Source organism: Tursiops truncatus, chromosome 7, assembly GCF_011762595.2.
Source record: "Tursiops truncatus isolate mTurTru1 chromosome 7, mTurTru1.mat.Y, whole genome shotgun sequence".
NCBI classification, from domain to species: Eukaryota; Metazoa; Chordata; class Mammalia; order Artiodactyla; family Delphinidae; genus Tursiops; species Tursiops truncatus.
In genome coordinates this window covers 32,316,992-32,329,603 of record NC_047040.1, presented here as the reverse complement: position 1 = coordinate 32,329,603, position 12,612 = coordinate 32,316,992, and the positions used below count along the sequence as shown (strand labels likewise).

At 37.9% G+C, this 12,612-nt stretch overlaps 2 protein-coding genes across 19 annotated transcripts in view; one reads left to right on the top strand and one right to left on the bottom strand.

The window, feature by feature from the left end:
• The window catches only part of ABI2 (abl interactor 2), a 102,695-nt gene that overhangs the window by 6,804 nt on the left and 83,279 nt on the right, over positions 1–12,612 (top strand). The gene's annotated exons all lie outside the window — the stretch shown is intronic.
• Positions 9,414–12,612, bottom strand: part of RAPH1 (Ras association (RalGDS/AF-6) and pleckstrin homology domains 1) — a 183,624-nt gene continuing 180,425 nt past the window's right edge. The window contains exon 16 of the mRNA XM_073807370.1: positions 9,414–9,824. Within this exon, the coding sequence (XP_073663471.1) occupies positions 9,429–9,824 (396 nt within the window). The 3' untranslated portion in view covers positions 9,414–9,428. The remainder of the gene's footprint in view (positions 9,825–12,612) is intronic.

The window sequence follows — 12,612 nt, the reverse complement described above, 5'->3', positions numbered from 1 at the left end:
TTCCCCCAATCTGAGGGTTGTCTTTTTGTCTTCTTTATGGTTTCCTTTGCTGTACAAAAGCTTTTAAGTTTCATTAGGTCCCATTTGTTTATTTTTGTTTTTATTTCCATTACTCTAGGAGGTGGGTCAAAAAGGATCTTGCTGTGATTTATGTCAAAGAGTCTTCTTCCTATATTTTCCTCTAAGAGTTTTATAGTGTCCGGTCTTACATTTAGATCTTTAATCCATTTTGAGTTTATTTTTGTTTATGGTGTTAGGGAGTGTTGTAATTTCATTCTTTTACACGTAGCTGTCCAGTTTTCCCAGTACCACTTATTGAAGAGACTGTCTTTTCTCCATTGTGTATCCTTGCCTCCTTTGTCATAGATTAGTTGACCATAGGTGTGTGGGTTTATCTCTGGGCTTTCTCTCCTGTTCTATTGATCTATATTTCTGTTTTTATGCCACTACCATATTGTCTTGATTACTGTAGCTTTATAGTATAGTCTGAAGTCAGGGAGTCTGATTCCTCCAGCTCTGTTTCTTTCCCTCAAGATTGCTTTGGCTATCCAGGGTCTTTTGTGTCTCCATACCAATTTTAAGATTTCTTGTTCTAGTTCTGTAAAAAATGTCACTGGCAATTTGATAGGGATTTCACTGAATCTGTAGATTGCTTGGGGTAGTATAGTCATTTTCACAGTATTGATTATTAAAATCCAAGAACATGGTATATCTCTCCATCTGTTTGTGTCATCTTTGATCTCTTTCATCAGTGTCTTATAGTTTTCTGCATACAGGTCCTTTGTCTCCTTAAGTAGGTTTGTTCCTAGGTATTTTATTCTTTTTGTTGCAGTGGTGAATGGGATTGTTTCCTTAATTTCTCTTCTGATCTTTTGTTGTTAGTGTATAGGAATGCAAGAGATTTCTGTGCATTAATATTGTATCCTGCAACTTTACCAGATTCATTGATTAGCTCTAGTAGTTTTCTGGTGGCATCTTTAGGATTCTCTATGTATAGTATCATGTCATCTGCAAACAGTGACAGTTTTACTTCTTCTTTTCCAATTTGGATTCCTTTTATTTCTTTTTCTTCTCTGATTGCCATGGCTAGGACTTCCAAAACTGTGTTGAATAATAGTGGTGAGAGTGGACATCCTTGTCTTGTTCCTGATCTTAAAGGAAATGCTTTCACTTTTTCACCATTGAGAATGATGTTTGCTGTGGGTTTGTTGTATATGGCCTTTATTATGTTGAGGTAGTTTCCCTCTATGCACACTTTCTGGAGAGTTTTTTTCATAAATGGCTGTTGAATTTTGTCAAAAGCCTTATCTGCATCTATTGAGATGATCATATGGTTTTTCTTCTTCAGTTCGTTAATATGGTGTATCACATTCATTGATTTGCATCTATTGAAGAATCCTTGCATCCCTGGGATAAATCCCACTTGATCATGGTGTCTGATCCTTTTAATATGTTGTTGGATACTGTTTGCTAGTATTTTCTTGAGGATTTTTGTATCTATATTCATTAGTGATATTGGTATGTAATTTTGTTTTTTTGTAGTATCTTTGTCTGGTTTTGGTATCAAGGTGATGGTGGCCTTCTACAATGAGTTTGGGAGTGTTCCTTCCTCTGCAGTTTCTTGCAAGAGTTTGAGAAGGATGGGTATTAGCTCTTCTCTAAATGTTTGATAGAATTCACCTGAGAAGCCATCTGGTCCTGGACTTTTGTTTGTTGGGAGATTTTTTTTTTTTTTTTTGCGTTACGCCAGCCTCTCACTCTTGCGGCCTCTCCTGCTGCAGAGCACAGGCTCCGGACGCGCAGGCTCAGCGGCCGTGGCTCATGGGCCCAGCCGCTCCATGGCATGTCGGACCTTCCCAGACCGGGGCACGAACCCGCGTCCCCTGCATCGGCAGGCAGACTCTCAACCACTGCGCCACCAGGGAAGCCCTGTTGGGAGATTTTTAATCACAGTTTCAATTTCATTACTTGTGATTGGTCTGTTTATATTTTCTATTTCTTCCTGGTTCAGTCTTGGAAGGTTATACCTTTCCAAGAATTTGTCCTTTTTTTCCAGGTTGTCCATTTTATTGGCATAGAGTTGCTTGTAGTAGTCTCTTAGGATGGTTTGTATTTCTGTGGTGTCTGTTGTAACGTCTCCTTTTTCATTTCTAATTTTATTGATTTGAGACCTCTGCTTCTTTTTCTTGATGAGTCTGGCTAAAGGTTTGTCAGTTTTGTCTATCTTCTCAAAGAACCAGCTTTTAGTTTTATTGATCTTTGGTATAGTTTTCTTTGTTTCTATTTCATTTATGTCTGCTCTGATCTTTATGATATCTTTCCTTCTACTAACTTTGGTTTTTGTTTGTTCTTCTTTCTCTAGTTCCTTTAGGTGTAAGGTTAGATTGTTTCTATGAGATTTTTCTTGTTTCTTGAGGTAGGGTTGTATTGCTAGAAACTTCTCTCTTAGAACTGCTTTTGCAGTATCCCATAGGTTTTTTTGTTTGTTTTTGTTTTTATAAGTTTATTCATTTGTTTTTATTTTTGGCTGTGTTGGGTCTTTGTTGCTGTGTGCAGGCTTTCTCTAGTTGCAGCAAGCGGGGTCTACTCTTCGTTGCGGTGTGTGGGCTTTTCATTGTCGTGGCTTCTCTTGTTGCAGAGCATGGGCTCTAGGCACGCAGGCTTCAGTAGTTGTGGCACGCGGGCTCTAGAGCACAGGCTCAGTAGTTGTGGCGCATGGGCTTAGTTGCTCTGTGGCATGTGGGATATTCCCGGGCCAGGGATCGAACTCATCTAGCTCTAAAGCTGGTGGAACCGTTATAACTCATATAGTTCAGTATTTCCCAAACCAGAATTGTGTAATATGTAAAAATATTTGTTGTAAAGTAGTTACTGCATAATGTGCCCCTTTTGAACCTACAAAACACAATATCATTTCAAGTGTTCTGGGAAGTCTTGCAGTAAAGAAACCTGTTTAAGTTACCTACATATAGTGTTTCACAAAATGTATTAGTCCTCGAAACTGTTTTTGGATGCCCAGTAGCTATTAATAAGATGTACAGCACAGTCTGGGAAATGCTCTTGTAGTTAATTTTCTTTTTATAAACTCAGAAGCTTATGCCCATAGAGGTTAAACACTGTTTTGAAGTCATCCATCCTTGGGTTATAGCTTTTGGACTTTCATCTGAATTTATATTCAAAAGTTTTAAGCAATTACAGTCCAAATGTTTAGCACTTCTTTGCTAGTCTTAAATTTGTCTGTTCCTGCTCTCTTCCCAGCCCCTACTTCTCAAATGGCTGAAAACAGAAGTCTGTTTCTTGCTAATCGAAGGCTGCTTTGAATTTAGGCACCCTCTATGGCTGTGCTGTCTAGTACAGTAGCCATTTGTGGCCATTTAAATTTTTTGAATTGAGATATATTTCACATACAGTAAAATTCACCTATTTAAAGTATACAGGTTAGTGGGTTTTTATTGTATTCGCAAGATTGTGCAACCGTCACCACTATCTGATTCCAGAACATATTCATCACTCCAGAAAGAAGCCTGTACCCTTTAGCCGTCATTTCCCCATCCCCCTCTCCCTCTGCCTCCTGGCAACCATTAATCTTTTTGTCTTTATGAATTTGCCTGTTCTAGACACTTCATATAAATGGACTCATATGTGATTTTTTGTGTCTGCGTTCTTTAATATAATGTTTTCAAGGTTCACTATATTGTAATATGTCAGTATATCATTTTGTCTTTTTTTAAAATAACAGTTTTATAGAGATATAATTCACATACCATTTAAGTACCCATTTAAAGTGTATAATTCAGGAGTTTTTAGTATCTTCACAGATATATGCAATCATAAGTACAGTTAATTTTTAGAACATTTTCATTACCTCAAAAAGAAACCCCATACCACTGAGTTACCACCTCTTATCCTCCCAGCTGCCTATATCTAGGCAACTACTAATATAGTTTTTTGGGGTTTTTTGTTTGTTCTGGACATTTCATAGAAATGGAATCATATGCTATGTGGCCTTTTATGTCTAGATTTTTTTCACTTATCGTGCTTTCAAGGTTCATCCACGTTGTATTATGTATCAGTGCTTCATTCCTTTTTATAGCTGAATGGCTGTACTACACTTTTTTTATCCATTCCTCAGTTGATGGATTTTTGAGTTGTTTCCACATTTTGGCTATTATGAATAATGCTACCAGAACATATATTAACATGTAACGTTATAAACATTCATGTATACGTTTTTATGTAGGCATATATTTTTTCTTTCTCTTGGGTATATACCTAAGAATGGAATTGTCAGGTCACATGGCAACTATATTTAACTATTTGTGGAACTGTGAGATTGTTGTCCAAGCTGGTTATACCATTTTACATTCCCACTAGCATTGTACAAGAGTTCTAGTTTCTCCACACCCTCATCAATACTTGTTATTGACTGTCTTTTTGCTTACAGCCGTCTTAGTGGGTGTGACGTGGCTTTTTTGTTGTTTTGATACGCATTTTCCTAACAACTAATGATGTTGAGTATCCTTTCATGTGTTTATTGACCATTGGTATATCTTCTTTGGAGAAATGTCTATTCACATCCTTTGCACATTTAAAAATTGGATTGTTTGTCTTTTCATTTTCTAATTGTAAGAATTCTTCATATATTTTGGATACAGGTCCCTTATCAGATATTTGATTTGCAAATACAGTCACCCACCATCAACGGGTCCCGCATCTGTGGATTCAACTAACTGCAGATCAAATTGGTAGAACCCGAGGATACGGAATCCGAGGATGCAGAACCCATGGATACTGAGGTTATATAAAATGGATATGCCATTTTATATAAAGGACTTGAGCAGTGGTGGATTTTGGTATCTGCAGGGAGTCTGGAACCAGTCCCCCAAAGATACTGAGGGATGACAGTATTGTCTTCCATCTGTGGGTTTTCTTTTCATTTTCTTGATGGTGTCCTTTGATGCACAAGTTTTTAATTTTAATGAAGTCCAACATATATATTTTTTCTTTTTCTCTGTGCTTTTGGTATTATATCTAAGAAACTATCACCTAATCCAAGGTCACAAAGATTTACTCCCGTGTTTCCTCCTAGGAGTCATAGTTTTAACTCTTACATTTAGATCTGTGGTCTGTTTTGAGTTAATTTTTGGTATGTTGTGAGGTACAGGGCCCATATGTATTCCTTTGCATGTGCATTTATTCATCTCAGCATTGATTGTTGAAAAGATTTTTCTTTCCCCATTGAATTATCTTGGCACCTTTCTTGAAAATGAATTTCCCATAAAGATATTATTTTGTTTCTGGACTCTCAGTTCTAATCCATTATCCATGTATATCCTTACCCCAGTACCACAGTCTTGATTATTGTACTTTTGTAGTTTTGAAATTTTGATGTATGTGTCCTCCAACTTTGTCCTTTTTTAAAATATATATATATATATATATATATATATATATATATATATATGTGTGTGTGTGTGTGTGTGCATATATATTTATTTATTTTTTGGCTGTGTTGGGTCTTAGTTGTGGCATGCAGGCTCTTTGTTGCAGCACGCGGGCTTCTTTCTAGTTGTGGCACGCGGGCTCTCTAGTTGTGGTGCGCGGGTTCAGTAGTTGCGGTGCGCAGGCTTAGTTCCTCCACCAGGGATTGGACCCGCGTTCCCTGCATTGGAATGCGTATTCTTAACCACTGGACCACAAGGGAAGTCCCCCAACTTTGTGCTTTTTCAAGATTATTTCAGCTACTCTGCATCCCTTGAATTTCCGTATGAATTTTTGGATGCCTTGTTAATTTCTGCCAAAAAGGCTGCTGGGATTTTGACTGGGATTGTATTGAATCTGTAGATAAACTTGGGGAGCCATCTTAATTACATTAAGTCTTCTGATCAATGAACATGGGATGGCTTTCCACTTAATTAGTTCTTTAATTTATTTTAATAATGTTTTGTAGTTTTCAGTGTCTAAGTCTTATACTTCTAATTTTAAAATGATTTCTAAGTATTTTATTCTTTTGGATACTATTGTAAATGGAGTTGATTTCTTAATTTAATTTTTGGATTGTTTATTACTATATATACAATTGACTTTGTATATTGACCTTATATGTTACTGAAATTTAAATTAATTGAAATTCAATTTAAATTTTACATTTCTACTACCTACCTTTCAAGTGCTCGATAGCCACATGTGCCTAGTGACTGCCATATTGAATTACACAGATTTGATTATTTCCACGGTTATAATTCTATTCAATGTCTACACCCTCACCCCCCCCCCAAAAAAAAAGAGTACCCCCTTTACTTTTGATTTCCCTCTGTCTGGAGACTCTTTCAACTTTTATGTTTCTTCTGATTTTTACCTCCACGTGTCCATGTTCATGTTGCTATTTTTAAAGTTTTAGATAATTCTGCTATGAGAAATGGTGACTTCACTTTCCTATACTTTTTCCCATCTTTTCAACATAACTTCTAGCAGTTTGGATTTATTGTATCCATTATATCTATGTAAATATTCACAGCTGAATCATACAGTGGACTGGTGATTTTATTTCCTTTCCTAAGCAAATTTTTTCTTTTTCTTGGGGCTAATAATTACCTCACTTCTTCGAAGGCTTAATTACTTATGTATCTATCTCTGTTTCATCTCTAAACTTTCCTCTGGATGTATAAATCTTATCTCAATATATTAAAGCATATTAGTGATCTATCAGTTGTCAAAAACTGTGAAGGGTCTGAAATTTAACCCTGTTTTCGACCTAACAGGCTAGCTAGCCACAGTTTTATGGTTGCTGTGGCAGAAGACATGAGACTCCTGTGTCAGAGACATAAGACTTTATTACTCACAGCAATAACATTAGCCAGAGTATCATTATTCCTAAAACCCCTGACTTTCAGTGTGAAAATCCTTATTTTCACTTATTATTATTCCTAAATAATATTCCTAAAACTCCTGATCTTATTCCTAAAACCCCTGATCTCAGTGTGACATGAGGAAGGCCAGGTGATATCTGCACATGCAGTGGGTTGCATTATTGGGAGGAACCCTGAATTTAGGGAACCTGAATCTTTTATGTAGGTCAGTAAAAATACCTGCCCCTTGCTCCAGAGGGAGATACTCTTTATCTTCTAAGACTGTTTTCTGTACAAACATACTTGAAAAGATAGTGAAACAAAGGCCATCAGTGCGTCTGCTCACCGCAATGTACAAAATGCAGAAGAACCACGGAGAATTGTCTCCCAATATCAGTTTTATTTCCTCCCCCAGGAAGTGTATTTCTTGGAGCCCTTGGCTGTTCTTCTCCAATATGGATTATATGAATTATTAACCCAGCCGTCATCTCAGAAATTTTCTTTGCCATTGGTCTTTGATTTTCCTTTGCCTCTTTGATGTAGATGCTATTTTCTGGATTCCATGCTTCCTCCTTTCTTGCCTTTCTGTTTTGAGGATGTACATCCTCCAGTGCTTCCTGAGAAACGGTACATGGAAAGTTTAAAAAAAAAAAAGTGTGCTGAAAATCTTATTCAACTTTCACTAGATTGATGGTTTGATTGGTAAGGAATTATAGGTTGGAAATAATTTTCTCTCAGATTGTAAAGACATTCTTCTATTTCTACATTTTCTATTAGCTTTTGGTGTTGCTTTTGAGAAGTCAGGTGCCATTTTGCTTCCTGATTTTTTTTTTTTGTATATGTTTTTTTTTTTCTCTCCCTGTCTGGAGGCTTGTAGGATCATTTATCCTCATGATGATGTTTTTTGCTATTGGTCTTTTTCCATCAGTTGTACTAAGCATTTGATGAGTACATTTAGTGGAGTCTTATATTCTTTAACTCTGAAAAATTGTGTGATGTTTCTGCTGTGTTTTCTTTTTTTGTGTTTTTATTAGTCAGATTTGGACCTCTTGGGTTGAGTTTCTAAAATTGTTTTCCCTTTTTTGTGGTTTTATATTCTTTTAAAATGTCTCTTTACTGTTTTTCACAGTGGCTGCACCAATTTACATTCCTCCTAATAGTGTACAAGGATTCCCTTTTCTCCACATCCTTGCCAACATTTGTTATTTGTGGTCTTTTTTTTTTTCTTTTTTTTTGGATGATAGCCATTCTGACAGATGTGAGGTGATATCTCATTGTGGTATTGATTTGCATTTCTGTGAATGATTAGTGATGTTGAGCATCTTTTCATGTGTCTGTTGACCATTTGTATATCTTCTTTGGAAAAATGTCTATTCAGGTCTTCCGCCCATTTTTAATTGGGTTTTTTCAATACTGAGTTGTATGAGCTGTTCATATATTTTGGATATTAACTCCTTATCAGTCATGTATTTGCAAATATTTTCTCCCATACTTGAAATGTGTTTAAAAAGGCAACTGAGTAAAGGAGGCATCTTTAAGTAATAAGGAAAGTGTTTTAAAACTTTTGTCTGTTTTAAAACAAATTTGATGTCAAATTTACCAGACTTATTTTTTTCCTAACCTAAAATAGATACTATTATAAAACTTGTGATCTGTCACTTTTTAGATAAGCATGTATAGTTGAATCTAAAATGACCTACTTCCAAATTCCAGAAAAGAATGATGGTATTTTATAGCTGAAAATGATGTAATAGTCTAGATTTTCCAATGTAACAAGTAGTAACTGATTTCTTGAGAGTATAAGTGAGTTATTTATGACCTGGTAAGATAGTAGCAGAGCTAGAATAAGAACCCAAATGCCCTATCTTTTCTGTTATCCTCATCATTTTCTACAAACCTCACTTTGGCTATAGTGATAGGTTTTCCTGAAATAGCCAACCACAATCTCAGCAAATAACTTTATTTTTTGAATCTCGAAAAGATTAGTCAGTGATCTTTTGTTTTATTTCTAAAGTAACCTTCTTTTTCTCTCCACTGATACTTTAGGGGTGGAGGTGAATATCAAGTTTATCTGCCTCAGTTGTTTCCAGTTAGCATATACATAGGTTGTCTAGGTAGGTGACATAACAACTATTTTAAAGATGCCGTGTTACTGAGAGCTGAAGCCAGTATATATTAAGCTATTAAAAGTAACACTTTTAAGTGTTTTAGGATTCCTTGGCTTCAAGTGACGGAAACTCAATTTGAAAAACCTTTTCTTAACTTTTCCTCTTGGTGTTTAATACGAAAAGCAAAGCAAAAGGTCCGTATTTTCCTTTTCAAGCATCAGTGAATATCAGCTTAGAATAATGTTCTTTTCCATAATGATGCTCCTTCAGGCAACAGGGAACCTTGCTAACTTGTCAGTTCCAACAATTGGTGTAAGATCATCTTCTGATCATAAGAAATCCGTGAAGCGTTCTGTTCCTTCTAGCTGAGTTTGGCGTAGACTTCCTTATTACTGAATAAATCTTGTTCAGTTTTTAAGTCTGTGGCATAGGTTTGCAGGGTCAACAAAACACTGTCCCCAAGAAGCTGTCTTCATGATGTTTTGAGTTTAGTGACACTTGTGATTGTCAGGCTGTCCTCTTCCCTTTTTTTTTTTTTTTTTTTTTTTTTTTTTTGGGGTCGTGGGCCCCTCACTGCTGTGGCCTCTCCCGTTGCGGAGCACAGGCTCCGGATGCGCAGGCTCAGCGGCCATGGCTCACGGGCCCAGCCGCTCTGCGGCATGTGGGATCTTCCCAGACTGGGGCACGAACCCGCATCCCCCTGCATCGGCAGGCGGACTCTCAACCACTGCGCTACCGGGGAAGCCCTGTCCTCTTCCCTTTTATCATCTCCGCATCCATCCTGGTCTTTAAACTCTCTGAACTCCTCAGCAGGCGTGCACCGTACCTTGAGTGTGGTGGTCAGTTCCTCTTCAGTCAGCACCTCCTCCTGCCCAATCACAAATAGCAAAAATGTGAATGTATTAGTTACTAACCAAGCCATGTGAAAAAGTAGGAATGGCTGGCATCAAGAACTCAAACTCTCTCATTTCTGTTTCTTTCTGCGTGTTGGCTTTGTCCTTTCAGATAGGCATACTCCGTGTCCTGTGAGATAGCCTTACATATGTTTCAGACCTCATACATCTAAGAGGAAAGGAAAGTTCTCTCTTCTAGAATCAGTTGGAAAAAATCCAGAGATGTATCTGTATTTCTCTGGAAGAAAATCACTGTGGCCTAGAATGGGCAAAAGTATTAGAATTGGCCTAGTGTAGGTCACACCCAGGGTATGAGGTGGAGAGAAGTTTCTTTTCTCTTTTTAATAAAGATGGAGGGAATGTTAGATAAAAATGTGATCCGCTATGACACGTTAAATACAATTTTTCAGTCTTTTACATATGTCTTTATAGTTCTCTCCATCCCATATGAACTTATCTTCTAATTCCCAAGCAGATAGATGAATTTTCACTGATTACATTTTCACTTGACTTCCTATGAATGACATCTTACTTTTATCAGTAAAAATGTCTCCAGATCACATTTCGAGATAGAAAACCCTCTTGGGAAGGTTCTTAATAGCAGGCTTACATCATTTATAATTGCTACATGGTAACTTACAAATCATAGGGAGCGTTGTTTCTGATCTAAGTTCTTGCCTGTTCTTTTTTCTGGCTCTGTGTGTGGAGGAGTGGTGTGTGTGGGGATAGGGTGGGCGTGGATAGGCATCTACCTATTGATACTTTGGGTCTTTTAAGCCTCTACCCACTGAAAAATTTTAGAGAATTCCACCTATACTTTCTCTCATTTGTAGAATCTACACAGAGATCCCAAATTCATACCTTGCTTGATCTGAAAGAATTAACCTTTTTCATCTGTTAAGTTAGAACAGTATATAGCTTATATTCTTTTTTTTTTTTTTTTTTTGGCGGTAAGCGGGCCTCTCACTGTTGTGGCCTCTCCCGTTGCGGAGCACAGGCTCCGGACGCGCAGGCTCAGCGGCCATGGCGCACATGTGGGATCTTCCCGGACCGGGGCACGAACCCGTGTCCCCTGCATCGGCAGGTGGACTCTTCAACCACTGCGCCACCACGGAAGCCCGCTTATATTCTTAATATAGAATATGTAGTATATTTATATATACTGACACTCTCTCTATATATACAGTACATGTACTGGTACATACAGATTTAGGTATTTAGAAATTGAAGCGATTTTACACTTAAGACACTTGTAAGTTTTCTATTCAGTTGCTATATCTTGTGTTAGGATTTTAAGAAAACTTTTAAATGATTTAAAAATGGTTTGTATTGCCATGTAAAGTCATGAATGACAAAGGTTCTGATTTGTAAGAAGATAAAGAATGCTTTAAACACAAGGTGCAGTTTTGGGTGGAGAGGATTTTTTCACTTAGAGTTTTGAGAAGCTGGAAAGGGGAAGTGGGATATGATGAGGGGAAACAAATTTAGTTGTTTTTAGGTTAGGACAGTTGAGGAGCTGCAAATGTGAGGGGAGAAGAATTAGAACACTGTAGGTGATGGAGGACAGAGATGGTAAGCACAGAGAGGTATGGACAGGCCAAAGTAGCAGTTCAGCAAGAGGAGTATAAAGGAGAATTTAGGTACTAGGGATGAGCTGATTCAGAATAACAAATTGCCTGGGGATCAGTAGAATTGGGTTCATTATATGGGCTAGGTAAGAAACAACAGATGATGAGCCCACCATGCAGAAAAGGAAGTTTGCTTGGCAAACTAGAGACTGGGCCAGCATTTAAGGGCATGACTCCAAGATCAGGATACTTCTGAGTTGAAAATGTTGACCCAACACAGGGATTAAATAGGATCCTTGTTAGTCTCTTTTGCCTCTTGTTGCTGATACCATGTATGAAACCAGGAAGGACCAAAATCAGGGTAATTACTTTCAAGTATGATGTATACTTTGTTATTCAGGAATAATACATTTCTTAGGAGAAGTGTGGCTCAGCATGAGCACCATCTCTAAAGGTGCAGCTGGTGACTGTCAGTCACCTGGGCTCCCTAAAGCATGGTCTCTTGAAGGGAGGTCAGAACATGTGTCTCTGTGGCCACCACAGCAACCTTTGCTAACTAATTAATTTTCCAATCTGTTAGAGAAGTTCCAGAGAAGACTCTTACTGGCTTAACTTGAATCAGTGTCCTCTAAATCAGACAGTGTCCAAAGGATTGGTGTACTTTAGGTAAGCTTGGGTCTTGTGTCCATACCTGTGGCATGGGTAAGGTGGAGGGAGAATGTGAGTCAACTGCCACGAACTAAATTTGCCACATGAATGTGGAATTCTTTAACCAGAAAAAACAGTAATAGATGCTGAACAAGAAAGAGATAATACTATCTTTAATACTGCTTTCCTGTACTGAGTTATTTTTTGTTCGTTTGTTTTGGCCAGGAGACAGTGTAGAAGATGACTATAAAGGAAAACAGAATGAAAACTCTAAAGCAAACAGAAAGGCAGAGCCTGTTGTGTTTTTGTTTGTGTTTGGCTGTGTTGGGTCTTTGTTGCTGCACGCAGGCTTTCTCTGGTTGCCGCGAGCGGGGGCTACTCTTGGTTGCAGTGTGCGGGCTTCTCATTGCAGTGACTTCTCTTGTTGTGGAGCATGGTCTCTAGGCACGTGGGCTTCAGTAGTTGCAGCACACGGGCTCAGAAGTTGCGGCACGCGGGCCCTAGAGTGCATAGGCTTCAGTAGTTGAGGTGCATGGGCTCGGTAGTT